The following is a 15,172-nucleotide window of genomic DNA, read 5'->3' as shown; positions in this document are numbered from 1 at the left end:
GCGAGGGGAGGGGGTTGTGAATGAGAGAAACAAGTCAGGAAAAAGAATATGGTTATAAAGAAGACACAAAATGAGCCCTCCCCCTTCCCCCTCCAGTAAAACAGGGAAAACAAGATGGCAGGCATAGGCCAGATGCTGCTGTGGATGAAAACCTGCAATGCCTCCAAATACAGTCTGTTCATACGCACGGCCCAGTGCATGCATGCGTACACCTGTACACATACACCGGCTTCTCTTCCAGCCTTCTCCCTTTTCCAGCCTCAAGCAACACTTTGCTTACAGGTCCCAGCATTAACGTACACAGAGCACAAAAGCAGAGACACAGCAGCCCTCTTCCTCCATCCCTCCTGGCTCCATGCACCCAGCCTTCTCAATGCCAAGATGAACACACTTCTCTGACAACCGCAAAAGCCTTCAAGCGCTCATGAAGAATCTCATACAGGTTCACAAACCGCCTTATGGAAAAGAGCCAACAAAAGTGTGGCAAATACCACCTTGCACAACATTTTCAACAGTCACTGTTGACTTTTTGTGCAAAATCATAATTTATGTGCAGCGCTCTAAGACATACAAGACCCCATTAAAGCACCCTGATATGAGCACCCCTTGGCCTAAGGCTTTAACAGCCACAGTTGCTATCAGAACGCAGGCTGAAGAGTTGTACCACGCAAGTGAGACTGGGTCCCACTGGAGAGATCTGAGCAGCTCGTCTCCAAAGGATCGCAATCCACTGCAGTTCAAAATAGATTTTCCTTTGTTCCCACACTTGGGCAATGAAGGAAGATGGAGCAAAGCCAACCCTTACCTTATAGAGCTTCAGGCTGGCCTCATGCCTTGAGTTCACCGTGTGAAGACGCAGCTTCTCTAGACTGTTGGTGTAGTAGTCACAAGCATTGCATTTCAGATGTACTGGATTCCCAATGGCCACACACTTCAGCCTCCACTCATTGGCCTTGCCACCCTCCTTGATATGTGCTACCAGCTGGTATTTCTGCACATGCTTGTCCGTCTTACAGTGGAGTTGGAAGTTTGCCTTGAGCTGCGTGTTGTAGCGGCACAACTTGCACTGGTACGAGTCCCCCATCACTGCCTTCCACTCGTCTTCAGGGAGGCTACGCTCCACGTTCATGTGGAGGCCCAACATGTCCAAATTATCTGTAGTGAACTTGTTGCACACAGCACACTGGAAGAGCTTCAGCGATGGGTCATTTGTTTGTGTGAAACTCTCACCCAAGTTCATTAGCTCCTCAGACACCAGCTGTCCACCACCTAACCGCATGTCCAGGGGGATCTCTCCACCCACTGCACGAAGGAAAAACAGGAGAAAGAGGTCAGAAAAGCTGAATTCTTTACCTGCCACAAGAGAAGCACAGAGCAGAACATAACGCTGCGCTCAGCGCAGCTCTTGCACCCGCCAATGCGCAGTGAAAGCCAAGCACAGCTGTCCCTTCACTTGCTCCTCTGTGCTGCTGGCCATACCTGAAGAAAAAAGCAATTGCAGCTGGCATGTAAGGCTGGGAAACAACTGCAATAGCCATGGCTACCCACCCTCTGCAAAGAGAAGTATCCAACCCTCTGCCCATGAAAGGTGGCAAGAATAACCCTACTTCCTGCAACGTTTCAAAAGATGAAGAATCTGCATTGAAAGTCTCCATGGCCGTTTCAAGAACAGTTTTAACACTTTATCCTGTTTTTATTTCCCAGCCTGGAGAAGCAAGAAATGTTACCTCATGCAGTACCTAAGCACAGTCCCTGCCAAATGAAAAAAAAAAAAAGGTCTAAAGTCACAAATCCAAGTGCTGCGAGTATTACAGCTAGGTCATACACTGCCATCGGAAGTGGGCAATGGTGCAGAATGTGGCAAGTACAAAAAACAATCTGAAAAGTGCCACTCCTGCACTATTAGAGCGCATCTCTTGTCCAAGAGTTCAAAATGGTGGACAGTCTTCAAAAAACTGTTGACAGACACTTTGTATGCCCACAACAACCACTATTAATAACAAGAGTGCAAGAGCATGTCAAGGAAAGCCAGCAGGATGCTTACTGTCTCTCAGTGGCAGATCTACCCTTCAAAACAAGAGCTGAACTCTATTCACTTACAGTAAATGCATGCAGCAAGCTCTTATTTACATCAGAGCCTTCTGAAGACGTGGACAGAGAGACTTTCTTTTTTAACAATAACTTTTTATACCAAAGCACAGAGACCAACCACCAGCCTCTTCTTTGGACCTTTGCTCCCCCTTTCTATCCTTTTCCATTTTTAAGACATTTATGCTCCTCTTTCAGCTTTTTGGTATTTTACCTTGATCTTACGTCATAGCTCAGCTTAACAGGTCAACAGTTACTCCGTCAATCAAAAAAAGAGAGATTTTATTTCCTTAACTTCTAATTTTGTATGCTTCAATCTGTTTGCTGAGAAACAGCCAACACTGTGAAGGCACTCAAAGTTCAGGCAGAATCCCCAAGTCCATACTAATCTTTCTGAAAGCATGGAACCACGGTGCAGACCACAGCTCTGTACACGTTACTACCCTTCCTGCAGAAATGCAGTACTCAACGTTCATTACAGTCCTAAGCAGGATGAACTCCAGCTTACAAGACAACCTGAATGCTGAGTTTGCCAGAGGAACAGAACCTCACTTCCATCAAGCAGATCTCATGCTCACACAGCGAAGAATTGGCTGGAGAGCGAAAGTCCCATATCTGCATGCAGTGCCAGGAACCTGTCTTTCCATCAAAGCAGTCAACAACCTTTTTTCTCAATCCACTCTACCCCTCCCTGCCACAGCAGAATTGTACCCTCCATGCAGCTACTCCTGCATAGCTGCTCACTAAATACCTGAAGAGCAGGAACCCACCACTTGCCTTCTATGGTCCGTACCTCCTAATCACAGTGATTTTTCTAAGCATTCCTTTTGAATCAGTCTCTCCTAAACACATCATGCAGTACAAACTCAAAAGCAGAATCTTCTGAACTATTAATATTCTACTCAAAGCCAGTTTTGGAGTGAAGTGTAAAAATGGGAAAAATCTGCTTCACTTCTCGCAAAGTTAATAGTGTGTATATATGAGTCTAATGAGCTGAGCTTGTGTCAAGTGTGTGTATTGACATGGGAAGGGCCTCCCTCAGCTTAAGATTTGCAACCATCAAGTGTACAATTCACAAATCACTCTCCAGGCAAACTCGTATACATTCAAGGCCTTGTGATGCACTTTAGGAGGCTTCAGTTAAAATACTCCCAGCTTCTCTCGTGTCAACCACCCTGTGCTTCAGGAAGGAGGGGCTACGCACTCCAAAAGGGCACCTTCCAAGAAACCCACCACAGACACACTGTAACTTCATATGCTACAAGTGGTATTACAAACGACTGTCAACTACATCTGTTGGCAACTTGGAGCTATTGAAAATACACTAAAAAAGACTGTGCCCTTCACCTCCCAAAGATGCAAGCTGGGACACTGCAGGGGAAGGAAAAAAAAAAAAAAAGATAATTAATTTATAGTCACTCGAGTTCCTCCATTTTCTTTTTCGCTTTTTTAGTATCTTGTGTTGTTGTTCTCTCATATGACTTTCATGTCCTTCTGGACTAATAATAAACTGTACTATGAATAGCTGAAGGAAAGGAGAACATGCATGGGACCAATGAACCAGTAAGGGAATGCATCAGGAGTAACAGCATCGATGGGATGGACAAGGTTAGGGAGGGCAGAGTGCAGCACGGAGAAATTAATTCAGAGGAAAGCAGGTAAAGTGGCAGATTTCTTTTCACATACTTTTTCAAGGCACTGTGAAAACTTCTCAGCAGCAGCAAAATGACACAGAGATAGCAGTAATTTCAGCCAGTGTCTGCCACGCCTGAGGTGTGGTGGGGACTCTGTTCTGCGCCAGCTTTCATGCTGGAGCGCTGCGAAGCTCAAACGCACCGGGAAGCACGTGCACACTGCCAGCGGCTGCTGCCGGCCCCGGGCGATAAGCAGCTCGGGCGAGGAACCGAATGGGACCTGACCCTCTGTCCCCACTCTAAGTCCAATTCTTGGACTAAATTGTGTGGGGATAGGGTGTGCTCCCCACAGTGCCAAGTCGAACGCGATGAATGCCTGTTGCCAGGAAAAATGCATTTGGTAGTTCATCTTTAAGTGTTTTTGTCATCTGATGAGAGAAATAATCTTCTCTCTCTATAGCTGTTCCCCTCCAGTTTAATAATTCTCATCTGGTTGAGCCTCAAATCATCTATCTCACACTGGCACCGGAGGAATGGTTCCAGCTCAGCTTCTTCAGCAGAGGAACACCACCCCCTCTATCAAATTCATCACAACTCTCAAAACTTGCTTACCTCTTCTCAGGGCAACACAGCACATAACCAACCAATTCAACATCTGCCTTTGCGAGCGCCAGCAGCGACCAGACGCTCTCACAAAGCCACCTGCCAAACTACTCGCACCCCTTACCAAACCAAGGAAAAATCATTAGGAAACACTGTAGTAAGGATGATTTCCACAACAAGGAGGAACATTTAATGCATGTCAGCAATAATCCCTGTCTGCTGTTTTATCAGCTCCCTACTAAAACTCTTAGAAAATGTAGCAGAAAAGTAACGTATTTTCCCAGGATGAGAAAAACTGGTCTGGGGGAATGCAGAGGAGAGGTCTCAACTGCGTAGTCTCTATCCTCGACCACTACGCAAAGGCAACTCACCGCACTGCAGCTGCACCATACAGCGGGCCACAAAGACAGAAGGAAGGGATTTGGCACGCAGCTCCCAGTCTGTACATGAGGGTTTTGTGGTAACGCAAGCACAGTCCCTCCCTTACACAAGGACACGGTGGAAAACCCTTCAGCCTCACCTAGAGATGGAGCCATCGTTGCCATGGGATTGGTGGGATCGAGCTGGAATCCACCCATCATGAACTGTGCATCTGAGGAAGTGCTGTCCATCTTCAGGTTGGGAAGGTTCATGTTCTGCGCCAGGTAGTACTGGTAGAGCTCGGCCTCAGCGGGGGACGGCAGGCTGCCGAGGCCCAGGTGCCGGTTGTGTTGGATCTGGGACATATTTTGCTGAAGCAGCATCATATTGTGCATGTGCTTCTCACTGGTCATGTGAATACGGAGGTTTCTAGCTACGTTGGTCTCATAGTCGCACACCTCACACCGCCACGTAGGTTTGGTTTTTGGTTTGGTGGGGGAGGGGGCCCCACAGGTGCTACCAATGTTGGCTGCTGCTGCCGCTGCAGCTGCCGCGGCTGCCGCCGCTGCCCCAGCAGTGTGGCTGAAGACTTGCTCTCCCCCTCCGTTCTGCAGGTTTTGCATGTTGTTGAGATGCTTGTCGGACTGCATATGAATACTGAGGTTGCCTTTGGTAGTAGTGGAGTAGTTACAGACCTCGCAGCGGAAAGGCTTGTAACCACAGGTGTAGCTCTCACCCCGTGCCAGCCGCGGGTGTGGCTGTCCACTTTTGCAGTAGACACAGGAGCCACCCGGCTCGGGATGTTTCTCCTTCATGTGCGCCTCAAGCGTCTGCTGGTACTTGTAGTGCCAATTGCACTTGGGACACTTGAGTGTCTTACATGAGTTGCGAGAATGCATCATAGTCATGTGGCCACCCAGCGACCGCGAGGAGCCCAGGACCGTGTCGCACTTAGGGCACTCCACGCCACTCCCCGAGGGGCACTCCCCACCCCCAAGTTCACAGAGGGAGCCAGCATGCTGGTGATGGGAGATGTAGCTCCCGTCCTCGCCCTCCGTGCTCTCATTTGGTTCTGGTGCTGTGGCATTGTCTTTATTGGCACTTTCATCGATAAAGTCCAGCCTCCTGCTGCCCTCTGCCACGCTGGCTCCGCCGCCCTCATTGTTAAAGCTTAAGTGATTCCTCCTGTTTGCACCATCAAAGACAAAGGAAGAAGCAGAATTAGAACTAGTAGAAGCTGTGCCCCGCGACAGAGTCTGGAGCACGTTAGGCATTAAGGGAGAGTTAGAAATGCTTTGGTTTGAGAGAGCAAGGTCCTTTTTGCTGCTGCCACCACCTGCCACAGCCCCAGCGTCCTCCTGGGGCCGGTCCTCCAGTTCGTCCTCCAACTCGCTCGGAAACAGTCCTTTGCAACCCTCATCATCCTCGTCTTCTTCCTCTTCCTCTTCTTCCTCTTCTTCTTCCTCCTCCTCCTCTACCTCCTCCTCCTCCTCCTCCACCTCCTCAACTGGCTCTGCCTTTTCTGAGAGGCTGTCCTGGTCGCCCCCCTCTTGCTTCTCCCCCTCTGCTACCCCAGGGTCCTTACCCTCTGAGGATTTGGTGGGACTGGAAGCCAGCGGGCCCAGGGGGACTGAGGTAATGGGAGTCTTCAGAGCCGAGCTGGTCAGCCCGCCCAGGTTGAGGAGCGCGCCGGGGGCCAGGACGCCTGCCGCCGGTGGCTCCGCTCCGCCGGCTGCCCCGGCCTGGAGGGCTTGCTCGCCCTCCATGCGAATGCCACTGAATTTACCATAAAAACTGTGTCCAGGGCCTATGAGGTTAGCTGTGGAAACAAGAGGGTGCTGAAAGGTTTTGGTTTTTGGTTCCAGAAAACTGACAAGGGGTTCCTTGTCTTTGCCTATCCCTTGGATGATAGCGGAGATGTTCTTATTGCTAAGAATTTTCCGCTCCTCCTCACTCAGAGTCATTCGGTGGTCATGCACCGCATGTGTCACGAATGAGCGGACATACCCAAAGGAGAGCTTGCACAAGAAACACATCAGGATGGGCTTCCTCTTCCCGTAGAGCACAAAGCCATCGAATTTGGACAGGTCCACATTGTTGGGAACATCTTTGGATACGCAGGAGCTTTTGGCAGAACCATCACTGTTCAGGTAATCCTTGTTGCTTTTGTGTCGCACATCAAAGACGCGGAAGCTGTGCAGGACGGGGCTGATGCCCGCCAGGGCTGAGGTATTCGGGAAGGCCTGGTCTGAGCCCTCAAACCACTTCCCGAAGGATGAGGCTATGTGGAAGGTGTTGATGATCTGTGGGTAGACGGGAGCGGCGGCGGAGGGCTCTCCCTGCTTGGGCAGAGAGTTCGGGAGCAGCGACGGGAGAGCCCCGCTGCCGCAGGTGCCCCCGCTCTGCACCAGCTGGCTGAGGCTCTCCACGATGTAGGCTGAGCCATCCGGCTGGTAAACGATCTCGCCGGCCAGGTTCTCCACGTCGCTCTCCTCCTCCCCATCCTCGCTGCTCTCGCTCCCGCTCTCCCCCCTCAGCGGCAGGGGCGGGCGGGCGCCGGCGCAGCGGTGCTCCATGTAGCTCTGCAGGCCGGCGAAGGAGGCGGCGCACTGGCCGCAGCTCACCTCCTTGCCAGCGGGCTCGGCGCCGGGGCCGGCCGCGGCGCTGCTCTCGGGGACGCGCTCGGGGAAAGGGACCCTCAGGCTGTCCAGGGGGCTGCGGCTCTCCGCCGCGGGCTGCTCCATGCTGCCGGCCGTGTCGGGGAGGTGGGCGCTGTTGAGATCAGTCCATTGCTGGTGCTGAGGGATGCTGCACCCATTGTCCTTCCCAGGGATGACGGGCGAGTCACAGCCTTCCATGGCAGGGCCGGCACGGAGCGCTCATTGCACCCGGTACGGCTTGGACCTGCAAGCGGGGAGAGAAGGAGAAAGGCAGGTGAGTCAGGGAGGAGACAATTCCCTTAAAGACTCCCCACCACAAAGGCCCCTGACCCCACTCCTCAGGACCAAATGAGAAGCTGCGAGAGCTGGCACCCCAAGATGGGGTCCAGGAACAGGCGGCCTGGCCTTGGGTAATGCAGCACTGGAGCCGAGCAATGGAAACACGACGGAAGCAGGAACACAAAGAAGCGAATCGAAGGGAACTAGAAGGTGGTAAAATGCTCGCCCACCACCTTCCCTGAAGGAGGGCAGGAAGATTGTAGGACCTGCACTGCTGCCCCCAAAGCTTTTAGATGTTCAGAAAACAAACAAAAAAACAAACAAAAAAGTAACAGAGAACAATGCTGAAGCTTTGAGACTGTAAAAATTGTACACTGTGGCTCCCTAAGCCAGATGCTGTTATTTTTGGGTGATACCCTTCTGCTAGCTGTTCAGGGAGCACAGAACCAGAACTAGCACACGTCACCTCTGTGGTAGACCATGAGACCCAGAGCAACTCACACAGATTTCGGAGTAACAGTGTTTGGTATGCACAGGAGATTTAATTGCTGTGTTCTGGACAGAGTTTAAATGGAGAGACGTCAGGAGAGAAACCAAACAGGAAATTCCAGATCTGACAAGGGTCCATCCTGGGGATCGGGAAGCGGTCAGCCCACCACACTCCGGGAGGCTCCCAGAGATGCTGCAGGGCACAGCCTCTGTGCACAGATGGCTTCCTACCATCCCCAGAGGCAAACGGCCGATGCAGGTCCCAGGGGAGAAGGAAGAACACCCTTCCCGCTATTTCTATTCCACCAAATACGACGAGACCTGGAGAACTCCCACAGGCTGCTGGGCACGGCTGACACCCACAGCTCCCCGCCGCCTCTACCTACATGCTGCATCCTGCCAGCGTCTCTTACACTGTGATCCTAACTGGGGCCCTTTGGCAGGACGTGCCTTCCTAGAGGTTACAGACCTCTGAGATTAGGTGGTGCCACTGCCAGGAGCTGCAGCATTGTAATGCAGACCGCAGGCAGCAGGAGCCTGCTGGTTCTGCGGCAACCCCACCAAGAACCCTGTCTGCAACGCAGCGCTGCTATAGTCTGCTTTTGTGCAAGCCACGCGGGAGGAAACACCCGCAGAAATTAAAGCACTATTACCTCATCTGTGAAAGTGATTTTTAACCTGTGGTCCACAGATTTCCTCAGGTATACAGATACAAAACATCCGCAGAAAACAACTGAAGAAAAACTGTACAAGCAGAGGCCAACTCCTCCATGTTTTTACAATCTGTGAACCAAGAGACAACGAAAGACTCATGCTCTAGATCTGCTGTCATCAATGGCACACCAGGATTTTTTCCACAGTATTTTATCTTCTACCAACTAAACACAAGTGCCACTTTGCTTGTCAGACTATTCCAAAACTGAATACGTGCTTGAGGAGAGTTTTTGCTGATACTCACACTAAGGATTTGTGGGGCAGGGAAGGTTTTAATTTAACAACATGCTGTTAACTCTTAAACTGACTCAGTGGGATTTACTCTAAATAATATACTTGAAGTTATACAATTTGTTTTAAGTCTTTCTTTAAACCTCTCTCATTTACCACAGCGCTCTCGAAGTTGCTCTTACCTGAGCATCCTCCAAGTAGCTGCCGCTTCAGCTCATGAGATACCCCAAGAAGCGCACAGTGCTGGAGCTCTGGCGAGACCAGACTACCAGCGAGGACCCCACCACCACCCGCTCGCACGCAGCAGACGTGTGTACACGCCAGCTGACACCTCGGGGTTAAGGCCTCTCCCTTCAAAGACTCCAGTCACATTAGCAGCCTGCCGCCATCCTTGCTCTAGACTGTTAGTGTTTTGACAACCTACACCGCTATCTAAACATTAAATATTATAATTGTAGTTTGAAAGTGTTTCCAGTACTCTCTAGCTTGATTTGAGTCCACGAGACTCACAGAAGACCCTTGTGAGCTCCTGCAGAGCAGCGTGCCTGCAACACAGACAACAGCCCTTTCCCCCGCGCGTCCAGCTGCCCAGCACACGCTGCACGCAACCGTGCCGGTGCCTGGGGACTCGCTCTTGCAGAGACATGCAACTGGTACTTGAGTAACTGGGGAGAGAAGAAAAAGTATGAAGAGAACTGAAAACGTGCCAGAGAACTCAGAAAGCCAGAGCTGCTTTGCCACTGATCGGTTGCAAAGCAGGTAACATGCCAGAGCAGCACTGAATGAAGGACCTGAATTCCTTTGAGCAAAAGAAAATGGAGCAACTTTCAACATTATCTTTTTTTTCTCCTGGTTTCTTTACCTACCAGTTTATTTTCCCTTACTACATGAAGTCATCCATACTTTTTCTGATTTGCCTTATGTGTTCATATTTTCCCTTTATACCATTTCCTACGTGATTATGTACATGTAATGACAGATGCACATACTTACATGCATGTCAGATGCATGTACATTTATACACGTTCACTTTTTCCAAGCGCCTCTTCATCCACAACAATGGAATTTTCTAGTTTCTGTGATATTATACCATAAAATCAATAACTATGTTAGAACAGGTATGATCCCTCTAGGTGAGAAGAGGTTCTCTCTCCCCTATCCTCCAAATAGTGCAGTTCGTTTTGGGGGTTACTCCTGGACACAATTTTGGGAATGCAATCCCTACACGCGTTTGCCGAGTAGTTGTTTTACAGCTTCTGATGCCCCTTCCCCTGCCCTGGCGAGCCTCCCGCTGCAAAGGAAAGAAAAAGCTCTCCCCGCTAGCACCAGAAAGCACTCCAGCAGTTAGAGGGAGCACGGGGATGAGTCTTCTGCCTGCCCTCACCCCTACATCAGCAGTAACGCTCCCTTGCACCCACACGTTACTCCTGGGATGTGGGAAGCAGAAGTGGAATAGGCCAAACACAAGTCAAATCCCTCACACCGCTGACCAGCAGATTGAGATCCTGTGCATACCTGTTTGATGGTATCAGGGCAGGTTTTTGTCTTATTTTACTTCTGGTGAAGCTTGAGAAAAAGTTATTTACAACTACCTGTGAAGGCAGAAAGTAACGTTCCTCAAAGCAAGCGTGGCGAGGACGCCTACGGAAGGACACTGAGGCACACGTGTAATGATCCAAAGTGTTCACACACAGTATTACCTCACAGCATTTCCAATCCCCACTTTCCTTGGACCCTATGCCATACGCAGCTCTCTTTGTGGTTGCACTGGGAAGAAATAGTGATTTGATCTGCAATAAAAATAACCTGCTGCACTGAGTGGAATAAGAATGAAGAGTACCATAATCCTGTTGCCAAAAGGCTCAGTCTTCTTCATCAGCCGGTTTTGCTTACCTTAGCTAAAATGACACTTCAACACTGTATTGTAGCAGCTCTTGCACCAGCTCTCTCCCACAGAACATCTGTCCTTAGCTATGTGTCATCTTTAAATTGATCCCCGATCCTTCTGTGTTGAGGCTGCGTATTCACCTTGCCACAACATGACATAATTTCTCCCTCTCAATACTACCTTTTGCATTGACAACTGCAATCCAAATTGAACAAAACCAAGTTCATATTGGGTGAAAAAAAAAAAAAAAATGAGTGAACTAAGAAACTTTACAAGCCTCATACTTCTGCCAAGAAGAGTTTTGGGAATATCTACGCAGACTTCAAAACGCAACGTGGAGTAACAGCACCCCACAAATGCTTTTAGACACAAAGCATCCAGCTGCCAGCACAGCCAGCTCCCCAGGAAACATGCCTAGATGAAATATACCATGAAGCTGAGCGTCTCCATCATCAAGAACTCTTGATTAACAGGAAGATGCCTGACTGACAGTTGGGCCAAAAGGGTTAGCAGGGCTGATGGGGCGGGAGGGTTAACAGCCTGATTGTAAAATCAATGTAATAAATGCTTGGTAAGTTACAGGAACATGCGGGAAGAGGAGGCCGCGATTGATAAAGGACTGTGGCTTTGATGCTGCACTGGGGACTTGTTTATTGACAAGAAAGCCAATCTCTTCTCCCAGCCTGGCCAGGCCAGGCAAACCTGCAAGTGCTTACCAATTAATTGGTGGGCTTTTCTGCCTTGGGTTGCTTTAACATCTCTCCCCCACTCACTCCCAGTTAACCAGCCCAGGAGGTGCTACTCCGATGGAAACTTCTTTCCTCTCCCCTTCCTTGACATGGAGGAGCCCTTCCAGGGCAGGTAGCAAAACCCACAGCCAAAACATGGCCTGCCAGAGCCACAGACACAGGCCAAGCCCCGATTCAAATCCAAGCTTTTCTTGCCCGTTCAGTTCATCGCCAGAGCTATTCCTGAAGAACAACACCGAGGGGAGGAAGACGCACAGAAATATTTGTTTCCATTTGCACAGGAACTGCAGATGTCATCCCTTTAAACTGAAAAGAGCAACTTCCTCGTTAAAGCAAACCAGAGTTTAAGCAGGACTACGATGCAGTTACTAGTTCACTATTACAGGCCCTGCGCCCTCCTCCATCCCAGACCACCCTAAGGGACCGGCCCCGGACAAGCAGAGCCTGCGAGGATAGACCGACCGACGCGCGCTCCACACCTCCCGTCCGCTCCCTTCCCCCGCCCTCTCTGCTCTGTTTATCAGCCAGTCAATAAGAAAAGGTAGTTCTTACTTAAGGAGGCAGAAGTCAACTCGTCAGGTCGATCAGCACTCTGTCTGTAAACATGGTTTCCCGTAAAATCAATGAACTTCAGTTACAGAGGGAACAGCCTGAGCGCCGGAGACTCCCCACGCCCCCGCCGCCCCAGCGGCGGGGAAGGGCTCGCCCTGGGCCTTCTCCGCCTCGCGCCCCACGCGGCTCCTGCTGCTCCCACCGCCATGCTCGCCGCGCCGCCGGCACGCAGCCCACCCAGGCCCTGCTCCTTCCCTGCGGCATCGCTGCGTCCTGCAGCCCCTCCAAGCAGATCCGGACCTGGCTGGCGGAGCGCGGGCCCTGCGGGCAGGGAGCATGCCATCAGGGCACGAGCAGCGGCCACGGCGGCCCGGAGCCGAGCTACCTCTGGACAGCACAGCATGACTGAAAGCACCACACGCCCCACGCTTCCGTCGAGAGTTTCCACTAACCACGGCTGGCAGTTTGCAGCCACGCTCTGTCCAGAACACAAGTGGAGTCAATCCCCGCGTCTCCCCCCACCACCCCCTTCCGGCCCCCGGCCCCATCCTCCCAGGGACAGACGTGCCATCTTACAGCAACGCTTCCGCTGCCAAGGAGCAGCCGGTGCCAAACCGACACCCTCCGCCGCCGGCAAGCTGCGGGCTCCTGGGGCAGCCCCCGGCCGCGACACCAGGCTGCTTCCTCCCCTCAGGGACGCGCGGCGGCAGGGACGGGAGCGGGAGGGAGGAGGGGTTCCTGCTGTTGCCCAGGCTTCCCGAGAATTAAATATGAACAGCCGTGCTGTGTAATTTTAAATTGTTAATTAGCACAGGGTTAATTAGGCGGCCCTTTCACAAGAGGCTGTTTGGCAGTAAACCAAGACTGGAAGCAATGAGGAAGGAGGAAAACAAAAGGAGAAAGAGACAGTGAGAAACTGTTCCCTCAGCTAATGACCCACACGGCACCGTGAAAAAAAGGGTGCTGAGCACAGGGAAAAGATACAAGCAGATGCTTTACATCCACGGTCGTTACCCTGGAAGGTGCCCAGCGAGGCTCCCCTCCCCTGCCCGCTCCCACAGCCGCACGGCTGAGAGAAGCGCTCGGCCCTGCCACGAGCGGGGTCTGCTCCTCAGAGCGTCCTGGCAAGGAGCAGAGGCTCAGGCTCCAGCCAGCCCTTAAGCTTTTAGCCATGGCTCCACAAAAGACGCGGCTCACGCAAACGCTCGCAGTCAGCAACTGAACTCGAGTGGTTCCTGTTGGAGAAAACCGCACAGCGGCCTCCAAACTTTGTAAATACACACCTACCTGTTGTGCCAACAGACGCTCTATAAATCAATGCCATAAATGCAGGCTGAGAGACTGCCCTGGATTAGCTGCAGCACAGGTGCTGGCGATCCAGAGGGGAAGCGGAAAGGGGCAGAGGCGAGGGGACAAGGACAGCAGGAGGACTGAAAGGCCTGGATGCCCCGGGCACTCCCCTCCTTACATGCTCGGCTTGGCCTTCTGCCGCGTCCTCAGGAGGACAGAGCCGGGCAAGCGCCAACGTCCGGGTCAGCCAGGACGCTCCTGTCTCAGGACTGGCACTCGATGACACTCACTCCAGCCCAAAAACTAGGGATGGACGTACCAAAGGTGACTGAGCTGCCAAGTAAGCTTCATGATCCCCAGGACCGGGGATGCTCAAAGCTCCCGAGAGCAGAAGTCCGGGAGGGGGGAAGCAAGGCAACTACCGTGTCCGTCTGGAGCGGTGACACAACGAACCCGGAGCATCAAAGCTTTCTGCGTTGCTTCCCCACACCTGGCGTGCTGCAAAGCACTCGCGTAACACTTAGGAAATTGCGTATGGAAAGACAGGATAAAAATCATTACCTAGGATCGAGAGTTCAAAAACTAAGGAAGAACAGAATGTATGTTGCCAAAGCAACTTTAATTTTGCTCCTTTATGCATATGCACTGTGATACTGTCCTTAATTACATGATCACACACTGCCTCACTTAGTGAGCAGGATGGTCACATAAAAGGGAAAAATAAGGTTGCACGAGCATGTTGTCACTTTATGAGATTTATACAGAAGCTGTTATCACTCAAATATGTGGAAAGTCACTTCCTAGAATAGAAAGATCTTTTTAAATTTCCTAAGCAACAAAGGCTGGATATTCAAGCTTGGTAGCAATACAGAGATAGTTTCAATTCCCAGTTCCATAAAATGCTTTTATCTAACTTAAACAGAAGATACAGATTCCAGTGCTCTCCCATTCATCACGTTGCCAGAAAGTAGTAAGAATACCTGCCAGCCTAAGGGAAGTGTTGAGGATTCTGCAACAGGACTTGAAATATTAGGATAAAATGGTAGTTATGAGCCAAAATCTAAGCATAATAGTGAATGCGGAGGCACAGCTTGAAGAATGATTCTGTGAATGCTTTCTAGTTGGGGGTTTCCATCATCACTTACAATGTCAGTGCCTTGGGATACCTCTTATGCAACTCCTAACAAAAAACAAACCACCTGAAAATACTGATATTTATTGGCCAAGTTCAACATTTTAAAAAAGAAATTATAAGCTAATTTTCCTTTCACATAGCAAGTCACATCTCGCACCTTTCCAAGCAAGACCAAGTTGCATTTTGGCACACACCTGATCACAGCAGAGTTGCCTCATCAACAAACGTGGTTTGCTGAGTATTCATAACAAGGTATCAGTCTTGCCAAATCCTGAACAAGCTTGACATCTAGCCTTCTTCCTCTTCTGCGGTTAGGCTTTACCAACCAAAAGCCCAAGCTCAGTTTTGATCTCTCCCAGAGTTTCTCTGCAGACACTGCTCAGTGCCAGACGGTTGTTTCCAGCTGGACACATGGCCATGTCCAGCGCCACTGCACCAGGAGTGGAATTAGCAAGCCAGACCTGCCTGCTGGTGGAAGAAGAATCCAGCCAACATTGATC

General features: G+C 50.8%; 1 protein-coding gene across 1 annotated transcript in view; it reads right to left on the bottom strand.

Annotated features, from left to right (window-relative positions):
• ZFHX3 (zinc finger homeobox 3) overlaps positions 1–7,577 on the bottom strand; it is a 110,066-nt gene extending 102,489 nt beyond the window's left edge. The window contains exons 1-2 of the mRNA XM_082005774.1: positions 4,846–7,577; positions 806–1,302 (exon numbers count right to left, since the gene is read on the bottom strand). Of these exons, the coding sequence (XP_081861900.1) occupies positions 806–1,302; positions 4,846–7,543 (3,195 nt within the window). The 5' untranslated portion in view covers positions 7,544–7,577. The remainder of the gene's footprint in view (positions 1–805; positions 1,303–4,845) is intronic.
• Between the last annotated feature and the right edge of the window lie 7,595 nt (positions 7,578–15,172).

The sequence above is a fragment of the Phaethon aethereus genome, assembly GCF_964289735.1.
Source record: "Phaethon aethereus genome assembly, chromosome: 13".
NCBI lineage: Eukaryota > Metazoa > Chordata > Aves > Phaethontiformes > Phaethontidae > Phaethon > Phaethon aethereus.
Note: the sequence above shows the minus strand (reverse complement) of the source record. Positions and strands in the feature narration are given on the sequence as shown.